General features: G+C 41.8%; 1 protein-coding gene across 1 annotated transcript in view; it reads left to right on the forward strand.

Moving 5' to 3' along the window:
* LOC143803659 (uncharacterized) overlaps nucleotides 1-22,299 on the forward strand; it is an 86,328-nt gene extending 64,029 nt beyond the window's left edge. The window contains exons 4-5 of the mRNA XM_077281440.1: nucleotides 21,062-21,130; nucleotides 22,108-22,299. Of these exons, the coding sequence (XP_077137555.1) occupies nucleotides 21,062-21,130; nucleotides 22,108-22,299 (261 nt within the window). The remainder of the gene's footprint in view (nucleotides 1-21,061; nucleotides 21,131-22,107) is intronic.
* The last annotated feature ends 522 nt before the right edge of the window (nucleotides 22,300-22,821 follow it).

Here is a 22,821-nt window from a genome sequence, read left to right on the forward strand (position 1 = left end):
CACTAGGCGGAACTTTGACCTTTAAAGATGGCTTTTTTTCTATAAAATAGTATTTTCATATTACCTTGGCCCATTAGTACCATCTGTATTGCCCTAATAATGGTCATGCAGGAGCATACTACATCTTTTCTGACACCTTTGAGTATGCTGTTTGTGTACGCTGTGAGAGATTTTGGGCATAAGGGGCATTCAGCCTGTGCTTTTCCCTACCGCCTATAATCCACCGATTTACATGTTTCACTCCATATTTTTAATTGTGTGAGTTTCTGGTTTGGCTTTTATCTTAAGTTATATTGAAAGGCTCGTTAAAGAGTCGATATTGACTTTTAGGGTCACTGCTTCCAATAGAGTTCTAGTCCTCTTCCTTTTTGATAAGACAAATTGCATATTTGTCCATAAAGTAATACTTCGCACGACTCATTGCAATACTGCATATTATAAATATTTTGCTTTAGCAGGCCTAAACAATCAAGATTTAATTCAATAATAAACTATTCTAGAAATATGAAAGTGATTGATTTAAAAATATGACCTAATCTCTGTTACACGCTATCACATTTTGAGTTCTAATCCAAAATGTTCTCTTTAAGAAATTGAAAAATGAGGTCCCTTATTTTACCAGCTATCCAGGAACTTTGGGATAGTGGACAACCCTGGCAGAATAATAGAATAATATTCTATTCTTTCTGACACTCCTCTAACTAATACCGCAGAGTGTCCTATACAGTATATACCCATAAGATTCTGCAGTGCTGTATACACAGAGTGTTGTGAATTCCCATGAGCAGTTTCACATTGCGCTCTCTTGTCTTCTGCTTATAGGAACAGACGGGGAGATACAAATCACAAGCAGGTGGCAAGAGAGACAAGATGAAGTGGCATTACATAATGGTACACTAGTGACTCAACACATAGCACTCACAAAAAGTAGAGAGAGAGTCAGAAAAGATGTAAGAATGTATAGTTATTCAATATAGGCAAGTTGTGTGTTGAATACATGACAGCTGCCCATAATAGAAGAGTTTAAAACGTGTAGATCCAACTAAGCTGGGAAGAAACAAATGACATATGTTGTGAATCTGCTTTTGGGCTCCTTCTGGTGGTGGCTTGCGGTACTGGTGACTCGGGTGTGTTTTCTTTCTCAGTTCACCTGTTTTCATCAGTAGTGGGGAGTTGCTATTTATTCCTGCTCTTCAGTCATTGCCTTGCCGGCCATCAATGTAACCAGAGCCTTTCTGTTGCATGTTCCTGCTCCTAGACTACTGATCAGCTTAGTTGGACTCTTAGTCCTAAGTTTGTTTGCATTTTTGTTCCAGTTTACAGTTAAGTCTTTCTCTGTAGCTGGAAGCTCTTGTGGGCTGAAATTACCACTCCGGTGTCATGAGTTGACACATGAGTTTAAAGTAATTTCAGGATGGTATTTTAAAAGGGTTTTCAGCTGACCGTGCAGTTCCCTTTTGTATCTTTCTACTATCTAGTAAGCGGACCTCGCTTTGCTGAACCTACCTTCATACTGCGTATGTCTTTTCCTCTGAACTCACCGTCAATATATGTGGGGGGCTTCTGTCTCCTTTTTGGGGGAATTTCCCTAGAGGTAAGCCAGGTCTGTTTTTTCCTCTACTAGGGTAAGTTAGTTCTCCGGCTGGCGAGAGACATCTAGGGATAAAACGTAGGCACGCCCCCCGGCCACTATTAGTTGTGTGGTAGGTTTAGCTCACGGTCAGCTCGAGATTCCATCACCCAAGAGCTCGTTCGTTATTTATGTGTCCTGACGTTCCCCTGCCATTGGGAACCATGACAGACATACTGTAGCTAGAATATTATAATTGAGTCAGCATTTTATGTGCAAAAGAACAAACTGCTGGACTTTTAATTAAAACTGGAGCTTTGAGGTCACCAAACTTATAACATTACTTTGTTTGCTAATAAAAGCAAAGTTAAGAAAAATAACATACCTATCTGGATGCAAATTATAGTTTCCATTACTAAGAAAATCAATTCTGAAGTCTGAAGAAACAAGGGCAGCAAAAGTGAGCCATTTTCTGGCTAGTGGAATGGCTCCTCCACATTATTCATTGCCCGTTGCCACGCCATGTACTTGAATGGCATCTACAAATCAGAAGACATAGAGACATAGAAGAGACATCAACTGAGAATTTGGAGCTGGTGCTAAGTAGGGATTAATGAGGAGGACCTGTGCACTTCCTGGTCTCTCCATTCACTTGAGTCCTCATTTACTTATGCATTTATGACTTGGAAAGCATGTTTCTACCTGTCTCCTTACCTCTGTACCCATCAATGTGATTCGTTTGTTGAACCAAAAGCTCCTGACAGGTGCCCTTGAAAGGAAAACTCTGACAGAACTTGTCGTTGTGCCCTCTGCTGAGGAAATGTGCACCACCAGTGCTGTTGTACTGTAGAATGGGGGATAATTGTATTGGTCTCTATGAAATCTTTGATATCTGCCATTGGTGCTGCCTAGTAAGAATACTTATTAAATAAAAAACATAAAGAAATATTCTGACCATTGACATAAGTCATCATTGGTTTAGGCAACTATCCCATCCAATGGCTTTTGATCATTTTGACAGTACAGGAGTAGATTCCATTTTCCTGATGGTTAAGAATCCCTGTCAGGAGTTCCCTTCCAAAATTGATAATGAACGGACAGAAAGGAAAAGACATCCTCAGAGAGCAGAATATTGTATAACGTCTGAACTGTTCAATTGTATACTGTGGAACAAAATATTTTTTAGCTGGTTACCTTTGAATATGAAGAAAACATACAAACTATGAACTCTTATTATGGTGCTTGATAATGAAGGTGCATGACAATCCTGCGTTTAATGAAACCCATCACTCAAACAACAAATTATTCTCTTCCTTCAACCTTCTAAGAAAGTGGATTTCCTGTGGGCACTTAATTGCAGAGAAAATGAGTTGACTTCAAAGTGAAACAATTTTAGGAAAGAAAAAATCCCAGCAACCAACATCCATTCATCAGGTCTGTTTCTTTGTAGATTGACAAAAGACGGAAGAATCGAAGGGGCTCTGCACAAGATGAAACCGACCATCATGTAAATGCCTGCAACTTATCATTCCTCCCAGGTCTACAACAAATGGCAGGATGGACATGTTACAACTTCTGCCTGTTCTGCTTTAGAAAACACACAAAGGTAAAGATGAAGATCAGTCCAGCATAAATAAAATGTCCGTCTTCTGTAGATTCTGATCTAGAACTATCCAGAACTGAAAAAGAGATGGAAATTGGCTTTAGGAAAGTCTTCTTAGGCAAAAAAAAAGTTTTGATGCATACCATTTTTGCTCTAAAATTTATACATTTTTTACTGTCCCATCACTTTTTAAAAATGTATAAAAAGACGGTATCTTCAGCCAGAGGTCAAGGCTAGCAAGACTCCATTAATTTCATTAAAACTTACAACAGAACTTGGCACAATTTAAAGCACAAGTCTATCTCAAGTGGCATAACTAGAGTCCGAGGGCCTCGATTTAAAACTTGGACTGGGGCCCACACCTGCATGGTGTTCAGAAATATGAGCCCTTGTAGTGTTCTAGATCCTAAAAAGACATAAATGTTTGCATCCCCATCCTGGCCTATTCTTGTAATAGTGTCCCTAGACCTGTAATAATGTTACCATTCTGGCCCCTTCCTGTAATAATGTCTCTTTTCTGGCCCGTTCCTAAAATAACATCCTCTGTCCTGGATCCTTCTTTAATAATCTTCCCATCCTGGACCCTCTGTGTAATAATATCCCCTGACCTCGGCTATCTCCGAGCAGCTACTGCGCAGGCGCGGGTGGCGCCATCTTGGAGGAGGAATTTTTTTTAGAATCCAAAAAAGAAGAGAATGTCCAGCTTCACCGAATCCGTAGAAAAGAGTTTTCTTTATTCACAAACTTTAAACGTAGAGGATACAGACTTCAGCACGAGCCATATGGGTAAGAATCTCAACGCGTTTCTGGAGACTAAGCTCCCTTAATCATGACAACTAGCTACATGCATAAGTAGTAATACACAATGAAGAAATGGTTAGCCTATATTGACACAGATATACCATGGAAGAGCTGTGTGAAGTAATCAAGGATTGTATATAATAGGTAGCAAGTAAGTAGAGATGAGCAAATCATTTTGATGTGAGTTAAAGTCACATTACATTTTTAGGAATTTAATCAATCAAGTGAATATGAATAATTAGCGTTTCGCATGGAGCAAATTGCAAAAAAAAATATTTACCAGCATTGTACACATTGCAGAAAAAGAAAAGACTCACATGACCTCAGATGCAGCCGTCCGGGACTCCCCATAATGCCTTAACGCTATCATATTGTATTGCATACAGGGCTGTCTCCAGGTTTTTGAGGGCCCCAGGCGAAAGAGTCTCAGTGGGCCCCCCTCTTTAACACATACAACGATTCATGATGCACAGATTCAGCAGAGAAATATAGGTATAGTACAATGTCAGATTTCACTTCTCTAAAAACAAGAAAAAGAAGCGCACATAGAGTAATACCTTCAGGTATCGCAATCACCGGGACCCCCACAAAACAGACTCACCTGGTCTGGTTGTGATAGGTCACAACTCCCTTGGATAAGCACGTATGGTCGCAGCAGGCTCCCGGCAAACAGTATGGATCCACGTGGAAAAAGATAGAACCAGAGGATAGAAGCCGCGCAGACCACAATAAAGGTAACAGAGTTACACACACACTCTGTTTATTAGCCTACGCGTTTCGTGGCAAACTGGCCACTTCATCAGGGCATCCTGGATGCCCTGATGAAGTGGCCAGTTTGCCACGAAACACGTAGGCTAATAAACAGAGTGTGTGTGTAACTCTGTTACCTTTATTGTGGTCTGCGCGGCTTCTATCCTCCGGTTCTATCTTTTTCCACGTAGATTTCACTTCTAACATAAGTGATAGCTATTGTAAATTCTACAATACCACACAGCAGAGTGGCTTTATATAAGTCAACCCCTTATATGCCAATTTTTGTGACCTACTCCCTCTGCCTCAGTTACCAGTAGGCATTTTATTGTTAGCTGAACTTGCTGCAAAGAAAAAAACTGCTTACATTGAATATGACAATTTTTTAATGGAAAGCTTTGTAAAGTAAACAGAATGTATTAACGTAGGACATTTGTAAAAGTGCAAAATGGGTACCATATAGCACATCCACGTAGTATATAGCACAGCCACATAGTATATAGCACAGCCACGTAGTATATAACACGGCCCATGTAATATTTAACAGCCACGTAGTATATGACACAGCCCATGTAGTATACAGTACAGCCACATAGAATATAGGACAGCCACGCAGTATATGACACAGCCCATGTAGTATATAGTACAGCCACATAGAATATAGGACAGCCACGCAGTATATAACATAGCCCACATAGCATATAACACAGCCCACGTAGTATATAGCACAGCCATGTAGTATATAGCATAGCCATGTAGTATATAACACAGCCCAAGTAGCATATAATACAGCCCACATAGTATACAGCACAGCCATGTAGTATATAGCACAGCCACATAGCATATAACACAGCCCACGTAGTATATAACACAGCCCACATAATATGTAGCACAGCCACGTAGCATATAACACAGCCCACATAGTATATAGCACAGCCCATGTAGCATATAACACAGCATATAACACAGCCCACATAGTATATAGCACAGCCCATGTAGCATATAACACAGCCACATAGTATATAACACAGCCACGTAGTATATAACACAGCCCACGTAATATGTAGCACAGCGACGTAATATATAACACTGCCCACGTAGTGTTAGGTGTCGAGTTCCTGCCGCTGCACAGGGGGAATCTCGAACCTTGTCTGCTGTGGTCTCCCATTCTTCTCCAGCCGCAGTGGAACCTGCTCAGCAGAGACATTGGTCCCAGCGCCTGGCTCGGACAGATACTGCACGTTTGGTTACTGCTGCCCTTCCAGGTTCAGCCATTATAACCAGTACTGTTCGGCGGCGAGCAGGCGCTCCTGGGACTTTGAATTTTTTTTTTGAGTTTTATATACCATTGTAATGTAACACTAACCACGTTAAACTCTATGGATGACTAATTCAATTGAGAAAAAAAATTAAACTTTTTTGGGAGTTTTATATACCACGATATTGTAACACTAAGCTGTTAAACTGTATGAATTACAATAGTCAACTTTTGGAACAAAAAAATGTCAACTGTAGCAGGCCAAGTGGTTTTTAAACATTTTAAACCACTGTAATTTTACACAAAGCAGGTTAAACTGCATGAATGACAATAGTCAATTTTTGGAACCAATCTAAAAGTTTTTTGGGAGTTTTATATACCACGATAATGTATCACTAAGCATGTTAAACTATATGAATGACAATAGTCAACTTTTGGAACCAAAAAATGTAGTCGACTGTAGCAGGCCAAGCGGTTTTCAAAAATGTTAAACCACTGTAATTTTACAAAGAGCATGTTAAACTGTATAGATAACTAATTAAATCCAAACATTTTTTTTTATTTATTGCAGTTTTATATACCAGCACAATGTAACACTAACCATGGTAAACTCTATGGATTACTAATTCCAGAAAAAAAAATTTAACCTTTGTTTGGAGTTTTTTATACCACTGTAATGTAATACTAAGCAGTGGGTTAAAGTCTATGGATGACTTAGGCTGGTTTCACATTTGCGGTTGTGTCCGCAGCGTTTGTACCGCATATATCCGCATGCGTTGTGTATTCCTATATTTAACATTAGGGACACATGCGTTTTTGTTTGACGCGTTTTGCTGCGTTTGACGACGCATGAGTCGTTTCATCGTTTGCGGCTTGGCGCGGAAATGCAACATGTAGTAATTTTTAGAGTCATCAATTTGCCGCCTGGAAATGCATGCGGTCGATTGCGCAAGGCTTGCGACAAAAAAGGCATTGCTGTCTATATGAACGCATGCGTTTACAAGCACATGCGTTTGGTTGCGTTCATGAACGCATGCGTTCCACAAGAGAAAAACATGTCTAGACACTGATAAGCCACCCCCCACATACAAGGTGATAAATGGAGGGTATGGACAGTTGCAGGTCACTTCTCAGCAGACAGCCAAGCAGAGCAGATGGACCACAGCGGACAGCCAAGCAGAACATACAGACCACAGCACCTTTGAGAAAACAAGCCTCTGAACAATGTGAGTATATCCTAGCCAATGCCTTTATTTTCTATTTTCTTTCTCTACATGTCCTAATTTATGCCATTTCTTTCTTTCTACATGCATCAGAATGTCTTCTTCGGATTCTTCTCATGAGGAGTTTCTTCCTGGGCCGTCTGAAGTCGAGCATGTCAATGAGGTGAGTACTTGCCTCATCAGATTGGTAAGTATTCACTGTCACATCTACACATGTGACAATTTGAATTTTTCTTTTTTTTAGAGCTCTTCTTCTACTGCGGCAGAGACAGGGCAGGAGCAGCGGAGTCAAGGTCCGGTGGAAAGACGGCAGCGGGTACGTATACAAGGCTGACTTTTTATGTATCCTTAGTGTAATATTCTTGAATCTTCCTTTCTTTCCATTCGTATTTCTTTACTTTTTTCTTCTGGAATCCTTTTGTATGTTGACTTTCCTATTCATTCCATTTCTCAGCATCTTTTTTCTTTCTTTTTCTTATGTTAATTGAGCAAACTTTAATGACTTTATTTAATTTTTAGGTTTCACAGCGGGAGGATGATCTTATTGAGAATGACCTCCTCATCTCCCTGGTCCAGGAGCGAGTCCCGTTGTGGGACACCCGGGATCCACTGCACTCAAACAACGTCACGATCCGGCACTTATGGAATGAGGTGGCCAAAGAGATGTGGGATGGCTCGGACAATGCCCCGACACGGGTCCGAAATGCATTTGGTAAGTATTGCACTGCAGTATGAAGCAGCAGAGACCTTGGCCGTGCTCACTCGACTGTGTGTGTGATGAAATAAACTCTCAGGAGTTTCTGTCATCACAGACAGTTGTGTGAGCACGGCCAAAAGTCCTTTTTCTGACTACAATTTTTTTTTTTTAACAGTGGCCAAAGTCAAAACACGTTGGCATTCGATGAAGGACCGCTTCAACAAGGACCTGCGTCAAGAGAGCCGTGTTCCCAGTGGTTCAGGAGCAAGGATCAGAAGATACAAATACCATCGAGTTCTGGCATTTTTAAGACCGGTCCTTGCCCAGAGAACGTAAGTATTTATCACATGCATTAGGTTGTATTGTATTGCCATAATCTGTATTTTTATATTCCACAGGATTTTGCGTCTGGTTAATTTTTGGTATTAATTTTCTTTTTTCTTTTTTCACAGCACATACAGCAATAATGTTGGCTCAGGTTCTGGAGCGGTCCTTCATCCGACAGCCACGGACTCGTCCCAGCCATCCAGCAGCACAGCAGCAAGTGGGCCTTCCACACTAACTGGAGACCAGGGAGCTGGTCCATCAGGTCTTCCCCTTTCGCAGTCTTCTTCCACTGCCCCTTTTTTTGGGGCTTCTCCCGGCAGCAGCAGAGGGCTTCGGACAGGTCACTCATGCCTGAGTTTTTGCACTTGAGCTCGGTTTTACATGAAGCAATCAAGGCATTGGGTGACCGACTGGATGTTTCACATAGCCTCTTGAATGCACGTATCCATGAGGTCAGCAAAAGCCTTGATCAAGTGAAAGCAGACCTCCAGAGGCCAGCACATCATTTTTTAACCAAATTGAGCAGGGCATGTTGGAACACCTTACTCCTGATCTCCAGCTGAGTGTCATGCAGGCCTGCAATGCTGCTTACATGCAGACTATGCAGCGGAGTCAGTATTTCCAGCAGACAGTGGCGGCATATCCACCTGTGCCTTCACTGTCACGATTGACCTCAATGCCAACCTCTGCTGCATCCCACTGCACGGCCACCTCAATTCCTTCCACAGCCGGACACCACTACAGCACCACCACCATGCCGAGTGCAGTTGGACATCCCACCGCCACCACCATGACAACCACTGCTCCTGCTTGGACCTCCTCCACTGACACCGCAATGCAGCAGGACCCTGGCATGGCCTTCCGTACCGCCACCATCACGATGCAGCAGGACCCTGGCATGGCCTTCCGTACTGCCACCACCACAATGCAGCAGGACCCTGGCATGGCCTTCCGTACCGCCACCACCATGATGCAGCAGGACCCTGGCATGGCCTTCTGCTCTACAAGCGCTATGGACTCTGGCATGGCTGCACGCTCTACGAGCACTATGGGCTCTGGCATGGCTGCACGATCTCTGAGCACTATGGACTCTGACACAGTGCAGCTGGACCCTGACAGGTCACCCACCACCACGCCACGCCATATGAGCCCACCAAGACCTCCCACAACCAGGCAAACCAAAAAAAACACAAAAAACAAACAAACAGAGGACTCTTAGCATTCCTCCCCCTTCACCTCCCAATGTGTCTGTAATGTCAGGTTTGTCTCACCCTTCCAGTGCGTCTCAAGCCTCTCATGTGTCAAGCCCCATCCCCGAACTTCCAGACCCTTCTAGTTTCATTGCCCCTTCTCCTGCCACCTCTGCGTCATCCACGGTTAGCCAGGCCTCAGTGCTTCACACCCCCCATTTACATCACTCTACCCCAAACCGGCGCAGTAAATAAATTTTTTGGTTGTTAAAAAATAAAAAAAATTTGATTTGCCACAATTATGTTTGGTTTATTGTGTCTTCCGCCGCCAGCAACACACACCGTGCGCCAACTAAGAAACTTCACCACACACTTACTTTTTGGGCCACATCATATCTCCATTAGTTATAAAAAAAGACTGCAGCTTTGTGTGTCTTTAGTATACAGATATGAGGTGGGCCCAAAAATATTAGATGTATTATCTCCATAATCTCTTCTTGTCTGTGACTAGTGTGGCAGTCTGAAGAGAAAATGGTGGAAATACAGTGCAGAACTCTACTGAACAGGTCAGGTGTCAAAAAACTAATTAGTTAGGACACCTGACCTGGTGAGTAGAGAACTGCCTTGTATAACCACCATTTTCTCTTCTTTGTACATAATCTATTACACACAAATTGAAGGGACAATGGTGGTCACACACTGCATATCTATGCTCACCTGCACAGGTGTCAGAAATAGTGAATTCATGAGGCTGTTATATGTGCATCATGAATTCATTATTTCTGACACCTGACTTGATGAGTATAGATCTCTTTAGTGTGACAGTCATTGTCTCTTCAGTCTGTGTCCAATGGATACAGCAGAACAGAATCAGGACACAATGACATCAACAAGCTTACCAATAAAGCAACATGGCTGCCATAACACTAGCAGTATGTGGCCAATGTTTTATATCAGTATTTGTAAGCCAAAACAAGGAGTGGAACAATTAGAGGTAAATTATGATATTAACATAATAACTAGCACCTCTGCCTTTATTACTCACTCCTGGTTTTGGATTACAAAAACTGATATTAAATACAGACCAAATACTGCCAGTTTTAGGACAGCCTTGGTTTGTAGAGGAAAAACATAGGAGACATGGTCAACACAACCAAAACTAAAGTTTATTAATGAGAAATATTATTTTCATATCAGAAAATTACTGGTACAGGATCTAATTACAACAGGACATTTACACAACATTGTCCTGCCATGACACACGTCCAATATCTGAATCAAAAAAGGCAGCAAATTGGTCCCGCATGTGACCAACTGCTGCAGTTGACCGCAGCGGGTGATGCTGGAAATCGGGCAGTGGGTGTGCAACTGGTTCATCCAGTTCAATGTTGGGTTGCTCCTTAGCCATTATATAATTGTGCAGAACCACACAGGCTTTGACCACCTCGTCCACTGTTTCCACTTTTAGATTTATGGCTGATGCAAGAATGCACCATTTAGCGACCAGAATGCCAAAGGTACACTCTACTGTTCTTGGGGCCCTGGTCAGTCTGTAGTTAAAGATCCTTCTAGTGTGGTTCAAGTCCCGACTGGAATAGGGCTTCAGTAGGTTTTCACACATCTGAAAGGCCTCATCCCCAACCATAACAAATGGCATCGGTGGACCTTGAGTGTTGGGGAGAGGTTGTGGCGGGGGGAAAATTGACATTTTTGCCATACACACGGCGGCCCATATCCGAGTTCTTGAAAGTCTGGGAATCGTTGCAATGGCCAAAAGCTCCAATGTCCACGGCGATGAAGAGACAGTTCGCATCGGCTATTGCCATGAGCACAACAGAAAAATATTTTTTATAGTTGAAATACTCCGATCCTGTTCTGGCAGGTTTGATAATGCTCCTAAACAGTTGGGGAAATCACACACACTCCAGAATTTTTCCGCAATTTCAAGCCACATGTCCAAGGTGGGTAGGGGTATAAACTCATGCCGGAGTACGTTCCACAAAGCCCGGCAGGTGTCCACAACTATTCCGGACAGGGTGGATATTCCAAGCCGGTATTGGAAGTGGAGACATGATAAACTCTCTCCGGTTGCCAGAAATCTGTAAGAAAAACAAACCCAAAAAACATTACAATCTATTCTATTTATGGTGTGGTTACGCTAAAGAAAGAAAGGAAAATACCCAAAACATACATGTCAGAAAACACAAAATTTGGACTGTCATTGGTTTAGATTTGGAACGTACCTTAATGTAACCAGCAGATGTTCCTCCGGTGGAATCACTTTACGGAGCTGGGTGTCCTGTCGCCATATGGCTCCTTGGACACGAGCAAGCAAATCCCGGAACGAGTCTGGCGACATCCTTGTGTATTCCTGGAATTTCTCCAGGTTGGCATTAAGCTCGGCATACAGCATGTGATAGGCTCCACGGCTCTCACGTAGTTCGATAATGGGGTGTCTCCAAAAACACCTACGTTGTCTCCTTCTCCATCTTTCACGATTTCTGTCTTGCTCCCAAGCAAAAGCACAGGCAAGAAACAGCTTGATGCTTAAATCCAGGTTGAAATAAAAGCTCTCCATGTGAAGATCCATCATGACACAGGATACAGTAGCAAACTGTTAAGATTTCAGTAGCCCTAGGGTCTATATATAGAGATTCCATAATACACGCCCTCTGTAGTCCCATTGGCGGTGTCTGGTTATCTTGATTTTTCTCTTGTGAAATTTCTCATCATGCACACCAAAAACGCAAACGCAGGAAAAAACGCATATAAACGCGAACAAACGTGGCGTTTTTTTAACCGCATGCGATACCGCATGCGTCTAAAAACCGCCGCATTTATATGCGTTTTTTCCACCACTTGCGGATGCGTTTTAAACGCTGCGGATTTAAACGCAAATGTGAAACTAGCCTAATTGAATCCAGAAATAATTTTTGAACTTATTTGAGTTTTATATACCATTTTAATGTAACACTAATCCATGTTAAACTCTATGGATGACTAATTTAATCCAGAAAACATGTTTGAACTTTTTTTGCAGCTTTAAATTCTATTAAAATGTAACACTAACCACTTTAAACTGCATGGATGACTAATTGAATTAAAAAGAAAATTGAACAGTTTTTGTGAGTTTTATATACAACCAGAATGTAGCACTAACCACATTAAACTCTATGGATGACTAATTCAGTCGAGAATTTTTAAAGACTTTTTTTGAGTGTTAGATAAAACTATAATGTAGCACTAAGCTAAACTGTATGGATAACAATATAGTCAATTTTTTCACCCCTCCCAAGAAAGAATGTGGTCAAGTGCAGCAGCTATATATTTGGCAATAGACTACAAAGCCCTAAGCCTTGCCTAGAGGCTGTATTCTGCCTGCTCCTGTAACTGTTCCTAGGCTAAATGAAGAATGTGTTTGATACAAACAGCAAAGGGCAAAATTAGCCCTTAGGAGGACTGTTAGTATGATGGTTCAGCATCAGCACCAGTATCACCACCAGAGAACTCTGATTAGTTTAAATTATGCACACACAGGCCTGGATAACTGCTCTCTCCCTCCAATCACAACTGTCCCTGAGCTGTGCAATGGCGTCAGTGTGCCGAGCATGGTGGCGCCTGTCCTTTTATAACTTCTGATGAGGTAATGCAGCCAGCCAATCACAGTAATGCCACTACCAAGATGGCTATGGCATTACAGTGACTGGCAGGCAATCCCCGTATGTTTATTTACTATGTAACAGGTGCCAAACATGTGGGGCGGGAATTCTAATGCAAGCACCAGTCAATGCTCGTCGAGTGCTGAGTACATCCAAGCACGCAGATACTCTAGTGATATCCGAGTATCATCGAGCATGTTCGCTCATCCCTACTGGTTATGCAAAGTGGACAGCACCTTTCCCTTTGTTAACTTTGCACAAATAATAACTATGTGTTAATTTATTGTCATTTTGAGTATATAGATTCAGTTATGGAAAACCTGCAATTTAGTAAATTTGAAGTTAATATATAGCTTATATCAAGAAAATGTCAACTTTTTTAATTGCCGCCACACAATTAGTCTACGTTCACATTTGCGGTCTGTGCCGCAGCGTCGGGCGCCGCAGCGTCGCCGCATGCGTCATGCGCCCCTATATTTAACATGGGGGCGCATGGACATGCGTTGCACTTGCGTTTTGCGACGCATGCGTCACTGCAGTGCACGTGTCCGGGCACAGAGGACGCAGCAAGTTGCATTTTTGCTGCATCCAAAATCAACCAAAAAAAGGACGCATGCGTCGCAAAGCGCAGCGTTGTGCATGCGTTTTGCTGCGTTTTTGTTTGCGTTGTGCGTTGCGTCGCCGACGCTGCGGCGCACAACACAAATGTGAACGTAGCCTTAGACATGATGCCGCCTAAAAATTATTCTTTTGCCTAAATTGGGAATTACATGCCATTGACAATATCTATTTAGATTTATTTTTACCAGGAAAGAATAAAGGAATTACATTTGAGGGAAACAATTCATAGATGGTGGGTGATGCAGAGGGCTGTTGTTGAATATACCCTGTGTGCCATGGGTGGTCAATAAGCTGCTTTGTCTTGCCTAAGATATTTCGATGCTGGACTAGTATCTCAAAGTACACCTTTACCCCTAGTTGAACAGAAGTCCAACGCTGCCTTTGTACCTGCCATTGATGTGCTTTTCTATCAAAGATTCTGAAAATTTCTGACTGGGGAAGTTGCTATATTTGGGAAATGCTAGCTAAGAGGCTCAATAATTATATGGTATTTGGTAGCAAATTATTTAAAGGTCCAATTTCTTAATGAGAAATTGGCTCTATTATAAGGCGGTGAAGCTGTTTCACCATGCTCTCTCTATATTTTTTTTATGTAATGGAAAAGTGTAATAATAAGTGAAGCACTCGGCTGCAACATGTATCCTCCAACAATGGATAAAATCATCATTTCAGGGGTGACTTGCTTAACATAGCTTGAAAGTGCTTTCATAAATGAAATGTCCGCTGAATTTAGGAAACCGCTGAATCGTCCACAGTGAAATTGTTTCAGATGGAGTCTATTAATTTTCTTACCTAGTAATAACAGAGGGAAACTGTCTGTGCAAAATCATATGTATCTGAAATTACCTTTTTATCTAGTCTAATTAAATATTGTTCTTAATAAGAATTACTTTGCATTTCAGTCCATGGCCTTTCTCTCTGACTGCAGCCACTTCCTTGTTAAAATTAAAACAATCAGGCCATAGCTATAGTAGGGGCTGATATATATTCGTCCCATACAAGACATGGTACTTAAAGGGTTATTCCCATCTCCAAGATCCTATCCCAATATTTAGTATGTGTGATATTAATAATATTAGTAAATACCTACAATTAGAAATGTTGTATAGTTCTTCAGATTCGCTATGGCGCTTACCTCATGTAGGGCTTTGCAGTAGCTTAGCTATCCATGGTTGCGACCACTAAGAGCTGTCATTATATGAGTGGTCGTAACCATGGATACCTAAGCTACTGCAAAGCCCTGCCCATGGGGCAAGTGAAACGGTGAATCTGAAGGACTCTACTGTACTGCTTCTTCCTCTAACATGGGCCCTAGCGGGGTCTCCGGTTCTTCCTGCTAGGCCATCAGTCCTCCTGACAAAGTCTAACAAGGCTCCATGCATCTCACTTATTTCAACTGCCCCCCCATATGCTGTACTAGCCCCGGCCAATCCGTGTACCATACATACGTCAGTGCTGGAAGCAAGGGATCAGCTCAGTTGCACATTCCATTCACCATTGCAGGCGTCCTTCCCGAGCTGAGTTTCCTCATGGATGTTCATTCAGATGACATGGGGCATATTGTTTTGGTCAAGTTCAAAGACAATGATATTTGTAGGTGACTTTCACTACAATGATTCGAGACATTTTTTCCTACGTCAATACAACATTCCACTCCTGTCCTGATTTTTAATCGTCTCCTTTTCCAACCGCCTCTTCCTTCTTCTACCAATCTCATTTCCTTTCTTCATTTCTGTGTATTTTGATGCCCGTTTCCTTTCTTATTTTTTTTGGTATTTAGATTTGCATGAGGTAGTTAGACATAGTTAAAAAGGTTTTCCAAGAAACATTTTTTTTTAGTCGATAGCCTGGCTAAGGAGAAAAATAAACTGGGAGCACAATTTGCAGTACTGGGAATAGAGAGCTAGTAATGCACCTTATTTACTTCTAGGGACGTTTGGAAAGTTGCCAAGCACAGGGCAATCCCTGTATACAGGCGTCACCATCATTAACAAGTTACATAAAATAAATGGCCAATATGGAAATGTATCCTTAACCCCTTAATCCCATATGACGTACTATCCCGTCAAGGTGACCTGGGACTTAATTCCCAGTGACGGGATAGTACGTCATATGCGTTCGGCAGCACTCTCGGGGGGAGCGCGGCCGATCGCGGCCGGGTGTCAGCTGACTATCACAGCTGACATCCGGCACTATGTGCCAGGAGTGGTCACGGACCACCCCCGACACATTAACCCCTGGCACACTGCGAAAAAAAAAATATATATATTTAAATGTGTAAAAAAAAAAAAAATCCTAAATAAATAAATAAAAAAAAAATATTGTTCCCATAAATACATTTCTTTATCTAAATAATAAAAAAAACAATAAAAGTACACATATTTAGTATCGCCGCGTCCGTAGCGACCCGACCTATAAAACTGTCCCACTAGTTAACCCCTTCAGTGAACACCGTAAAAAAAAAATGAGGCAAAAAATAATGCTTTATTATCATACCGCCAAACAAAAAGTGGAATAACACGCAATCAAAAAGACGGATATACAGTAAATAACCATGGTACCGCTGAAAACGTCATCTTGTCCCGCAAAAATCGAGCCACCATACAGCATCATCAGCAAAAAAATAAAAAAGTTATAGTCCTCAGAATAAAGCGATGCAAAAATAATTATTTTCTATAAAATAGTTTTTATCGTATAAAAGCGCCAAAACATTAAAAAAATGATATAAATGAGGTATCGCTATAATCGTACTGACCCAAAGAATAAAACTGCCTTATCCATTTTACCAAACAAGGAATGGTATAAACAACCCCCCCCCTAAAAGAAATTCATGAATAGCTGGTTTTTGGTCATTCTGCCTCACAAAAATCTGAATAAAATGCGATCAAAAAATGTCACGTGCCCAAAAGTGGTACCAATAAAAACGTCAACTCGTCCCGCAAAAAACAAGACCTGGAAAATCTGGAAAAATTATAGGTCTCAAAATGTGGTAACGCAAAAAATATTTTTTGCAATAAAAAGCGTCTTTTAGTGTGTGACAGCTGCCAATCATAAAAATCCGCTAAAAAACCCGCTATGAAAGTAAATCAAACCCCCTTCATCACCCCCTTAGTTAGGGAAACATAAAAATTTTTAAAAAATGTATTTATTTCCATTTTCCCATTAGGGCTAGGGTTAGGGTTAGGGCTAGGGTTAGGGCTAGGGTTAGGGTTAGGGCTAGGGTTGGGGTTAGGGTTAGGGCTAGGGTTAGGGCTAGAGTTAGGGCTAGAGCTAGGGTTAGGGCTAGGGTTAGGGCTAGGGTTGGGGCTAGGGCTGGGGTTAGGGTTGGGGCTAGGGTTGGGGTTAGGGTTGGGGCTAGGGTTGGGGCTAGGGTTAGGGCTACAGTTAGGGTTAGGGCTACAGTTAGGGTGGAGGCTAAAGTTAGGGTTAGGGTTGGGGCTAAAGTTAGAGTTAGGGTTGGGGCTAAAGTTAGGGTTAGGGTTTGGATTACATTTACGGTTGGGATTAGGGTTACGGGTGTGTCAGGATTAGGGGTGTGGTTAGGGTTATGGTTGGGATTAGGGTTAGGGGTGTGTTTGGGATAGGGTTTCAGTTAGAATTGGGGGTTTACACTGTTTAGGCACATCAGGCCTCTCAAAACGCGACATGGCGTCTGATCTCAATTCCAGCCAATTCTGCGTTGAAAAAGTAAAACAGTTCTGCTTCCCTTCCGAGCTCTGCCATGCACCAAAACAGGGGTTTACCCCAAAATATGGGGTATCAGCATACTCAGGACAAATTGGACAAACAACAACAATTGGGGTCCAATTTTTCTTGTTACCCGTGGGAAAATAAAAATTTTGGGGGCTAAAAAAACATTTTTGTGGGAAAAAAATTAATTTTTATTTTCACGACTCTGCGTTATAAACTGTAGTGAAACACTTGGGGGTTCAAAGTTCTCACAACACATCTAGATAAGTTCCTTGGGGGGTCTAGTTTCCAAAATGGTGTCACTTGTGGGGGGTTTCTACTGTTTAGGTGCATCAGGGGCTCTGCAAATGTAGCGTGACGCCTGCAGAACAATCCATCTAAGTCTGCATTCCAAATGGTGCTCCTTCCCTTCCGAGCTCTGCCATGCGCCCAAATGGTGGTTCCCCCCACATATGGGGTATCAGCGTACTCAGGACAAATTGGACAACAACTTTTGGGGTCCAATTTCTCCTGTTACCCTTGGAAAAATACAAAACGGGGCTAAAAAATATTTTTTGTGGAAAAAAAAATATTTTTTATTTTCACGGCTCTGCGTTATAAACTTTAGTGAAACACTTGGGGGTTCGAAGTTCTCACAACACATCTAGATAAGTTCCTTGGTGGATCTAGTTTCCAAAATGGTGTCACTTGTGTTGGGTTTCTACTGTTTAGGTTCATCATGGGCTCTGCAAATGCAACGTGACGCCTGCAGACCAATCCATCTATGTCTGCATTCCAAATGGCGCTTGTTCCCTTTCGAGCTCTGCCATGCGCCCAAACGGTGCTTCCCCCCACATATAGGGTATCAGCGTACTCAGAACAAATTGGATAACAACTTTTGGGGTCGAATTTCTCCTTTTACCCTTGGGAAAATACAAAACTGGGGCTAAAAATAATCTTTGTGAAAAAAAAAGAATTTTTATTTTCACGGGTCTGCGTTATAAACTGTAGTGAAACACTTGGGGGTTCAAAGCTGTCAAAACACATCTAGATAAGTTCCTTAGGGGTCTACTTTCCAAAATGGTGTCACTTGTGGGGGGTTTCAATGTTTAGGCACATCAGGGGCTCTCCAAACGTGACATGGTGTCCCATCTCAATTCCAGTCAATTTTGCATTGAAAATTCAAATGGCACTCCTTCCCTTCCGAGCTCTGCCATGCGCCCAAACGATGGTGTACCCCCACATATAGGGTATAGGCGTACTCAGAACAAATGGCACAACAACTTTTTGGGTCCAATTTCTTCTCTTACCCTTGGGAAAATAAAAAATTTGGGGTGAAAATATAATATTTGTGAAAAAATATGATTTTTTATTTTTACAGCTCTGCATTATAAACTTCTGTGAAGCACTTGGTGGGTTAAAGTGCTCACCACACATCTAGATAAGTTCCTTAGGGGATCTACTTTCCAAAATGGTGTCACTTGTGGGGGGTTTCAATGTTTAGGCATATCAGGGGTTCTCCAAACGCAACATGGCGTCCCATCTCAGTTCCAGTCAATTTTGCATTGAAAAGTCAAATGGTGCTCCTTCCCTTCCAAACTCTGCCATGCACCCAAACAGTGGTTTACCCCCACATATGAGATATCACCGTACTCAGAACAAATTGTACAACAAATTTTGTGGTCTATTTTCTCCTGTTACCCTTGGTAAAATAAAACAAATTGGAACTGAAGTAAATTTTTTGTGAAAAAAGTTAAATGTTCATTTTTTTTTAAAACATTCCAAAAATTCCTGTAAAACACCTGAAGGGTTAATACACTTCTTGAATGTGGTTTTGAGCACCTTGAGGGGTGCAGTTTTTAGAATGGTGTCACACTTGGTTATTTTCTATCATATAGACCCCTCAAAATGGCTTCAAATGTGATGTGGTCCCTAAAAAATATTGGTGTTGTAAAAATGAGAAATTGCTGGTCAACTTTTAACCCTTTCAACTCCCTAACAAAAAAAATTTGGGTTCCAAAATTGTGCTGATGTAAAGTAGACATGTTGGAAATGTTACTTTTTAATTATTTTGTGTGACATATCTCTGTGATTTAAGGGCATAAAAATTCAAATTTAGAAAATTGCAAAATTTTCAAAATTTTCGCCAAATTTCCGTTTTTTTTCCACAAATAAACGCAAGTTATATCGAAGAAATGTTACCACTATCATGAAGTACAATATGTCACGAGAAAACAGTGTCAGAATCTCCAGGATCCGTTGAAGCTTTCCAGAGTTATAACCTCATAAAAGGACAGTGGTCAGAATTGTAAAAATTGGCCCGGTCATTAACGTGCAAACCACCCTTGGGGCTTAAGGGGTTAAAGGGAATCTGTCAAGTGAAATAAAACTAATAACCTGCAAATATGGGGCGAATCTATAGGTTAGTAGTTTTCTGACACAGTGTGGTGCCTGAACTGAGAGTCCTGTTGCCGGGATGAAATTAACTTTATTAACCCCGGCAGGCTTTCTTTGAATCAAAATGTTGTCGCTGATAGTTTCAGTCACTGCTAAGTGTATAGAGAATGGTGTCTGTAACCGTGTTGCCCCCGTACTGACTGACAGTCAATCCTAATGCTAAGCCTGCTGTCAGTCAGTGCTGGGGGCACAGTTACTGAGCAGTGACTGAAACTGTGCAGTCACCAACCATGTCACTGGAACAGCGAGGCTGCCAGGGGGAATAAAGTTAATTTCCTCCTGGCAGCGGGGCTCTCAGAGTAGGTGCTGCAGAATGCTATTACCCTGCAGATGAACCCTATATCTGCAGGTTAATAGCATTATTTTACATGACAGGTTCCCTTTAAGAGAAACAATGAGATCTATTTTTTTCTTGCCACAATCTATTTAAAAGACAAAGTACATTTTTATATATATTTTGGTATACAGCTCCTATGCACACCACTGTGTCTCCAAGGTTAGACTACAAACACTTTCTCTTACCCCCTCAACTCTTCCTGCAAACTCTGACTATATTTTATAAAAATATATTTTTTTCCTTTGGAATTTTTTTTCCAGTTTTTATTACGTCGATAAAATAAACATTTGGATTTTATCTCAGATTTATAACCATCGTGGTGCCATATTGATATTGCTGCCATAATACATTACCTTCCCCAGTACAACATGATTAATATAGCAGCAATAGAATCAAGCCATGTCAGGAAATAGAAAGTGTTAAAAGCACTTTTCTCCTGTAGATCATCTATTCCATATTCATTCTGACATGCATGTGCCCACAAATATTTAGAGTAATAAAAAATTGGCTGCCACACAGATTATACTCTGTACTTCTTTAAATTTCCATCGGAACTTGAAAAAAATCTATATATACATTTAGATATAAAGCAACCGCAACAAAATATGACATTTCCCCAAAGTCAATAGTGAATTGAGATGTAACCAAATGGTGAAGTAACACTTTCAATGAGTTTCTGTTCTGGGAGACCAAGTTTGTGCTATGCTAAAGTATAGAGGAAGTGCTATTTAATATGAATGGGCCACAGTAACGATATGGACACTTTACTGGAAGAAGGATATAAATGTTGGCAATAGTGCTCAGCACACATTATGGATGGATTAATAAACCTATGTTTTATCAGAGGGGTTGTTGGTTCTTGCCTATGGATGTTTTTAACTTTTTGGTTGAACTCTTAGGTTGTGTGCACACAAAGGTTTGATTCTTCTAAACCAGCATTGTTCAAGTTGATGAGGGGCCATGCTAGAGTGAGTAGCTCCTGAATTATTAAGAGGTCTCTTAAGGAATCAGAAATGTCTTAAAAGTGGTGTGTGACTCCGTGAGACTTTCCAAAAATCTTACTCTAGTTAGATTCCTGGGTTACCCAGGAGTCCGAATCTCAAAAGAGGGTTAGTAGAGCCACAACTGTGAGGAGTCTGAGGTTAAGAACCTGCTACATCTGGTGATAATAGGGCGGGACTTTAGCTTGTTATGGGGCTTACAGCGGAAGGTGAGATGCCAAGTGACTCAGACAGGAGCCGGTTCAACCGTGATGAATCCTCATCGCATTGGAGGTGGATGAGTTCCCCCTGTGAGCCCTTGCTGGTGACGAGTTCGAGATGGTGACCAGTGAGGCCAAAATTCCTGAGTTGGGCGTTCCTGGGGGGAATTTTGGGACTGCCTAAATGCAGGATCTTTTGTTAAAAAGTGCATTTGACAATATGTCTGTGATAAATGGGGTTGCTCAAATGCCGAGGGCTGACATTTGGTCTCCATATTTCATTTTAAATGAAAAGCTGCTTTATCAGGTCACTAAACCAAGAGGGAAAGTGATAGAGCAGTTGTTGGAACCAAACCCCTATAACTGTAGGGTATTAGATCTGGCCCATTCTCATGTCTTGGGTGGGCATCTGACAGTAGATAAAACTCAAGAGCGGGTCCTTCAGAGGTTTTACTGGTTGGATGTCACCGAGACATTGTTAATTTCTGCTGATCTGGCCCTATCTGTCAGCTAAATGCTTCCGTATCCCATTTCCACAGTCCCCTACTGCCTTTGCACATTATAGAGGTCCCATTTGACCGGATTGCCATGGATCTTGTCAGGCTCTTAGTTAAGTCCACCAGGGGTCATTAATACATCCTGGTGGTAAATTAATATGCAACGCAGTACCCAGAGGCGGTACCACTGAGAAACTCCTCTGCCAGGAGTATAGCTCAAGAACTAGTCCATATTTTCTCCCAGAAGGGCCTGCCAAAGGAGCTCCTGATGGATCAAGGGACTCCTTATATGTCTCAAGTGATGAGGGAGTTGTGTAAGGCTCTCCAAATTACCCAACTCTGGACATCGGTGTACCATTCGCAGATGGACGGCATTATGGAGAGGTTCAACAACACCTTGAAATCTATGCTTAAGAAGATCGTGGAGAAGGATGCCTGAGACTGGAATTGCCTACTACCGTACCTTCCGTTCTTCATTAAAGAAGTATCACAGTCCTCTACAGGGTTCTCACCATTCGAGCTGCTATATGGATGGCACTCTCGATAGACTTCTGGACATTGCAAGGAAGACCTGGGAAGCAGAGGTAACACCCCACAAAGCATCATCGAACATGTGGCTTAGATGCAGGACTGGATTGCGAGGGTGATGCCAATTGTGGAGGAGAGCCTCCTTCAAGCACAAGAGGCCCAGGCAAGGGTCTACAACCTGGAGTTACTCCCTGGAGACCGTGTTGATGTTAATCCCCACAAAATAAAAATAAAATAAAATAATGGCAAGGGCCGCATGAGGTGGTCAAAAAGTTGAGTGATGTCAACTGCAAGGTCCGCCAACCATTGAGAAGAAAGTCGTACCAGGTATACCACATTCACCTGCTCAAATCATGGCAAGACAGGGAACCAGTGGAAACTACATGCCTGGGGGCCAATCCTGAAGTCCAGGTTGAGGATGTCACAGTGGCAG

This window comes from Ranitomeya variabilis, chromosome 2 (genome assembly GCF_051348905.1).
Source record: "Ranitomeya variabilis isolate aRanVar5 chromosome 2, aRanVar5.hap1, whole genome shotgun sequence".
Lineage (NCBI taxonomy): Eukaryota > Metazoa > Chordata > Amphibia > Anura > Dendrobatidae > Ranitomeya > Ranitomeya variabilis.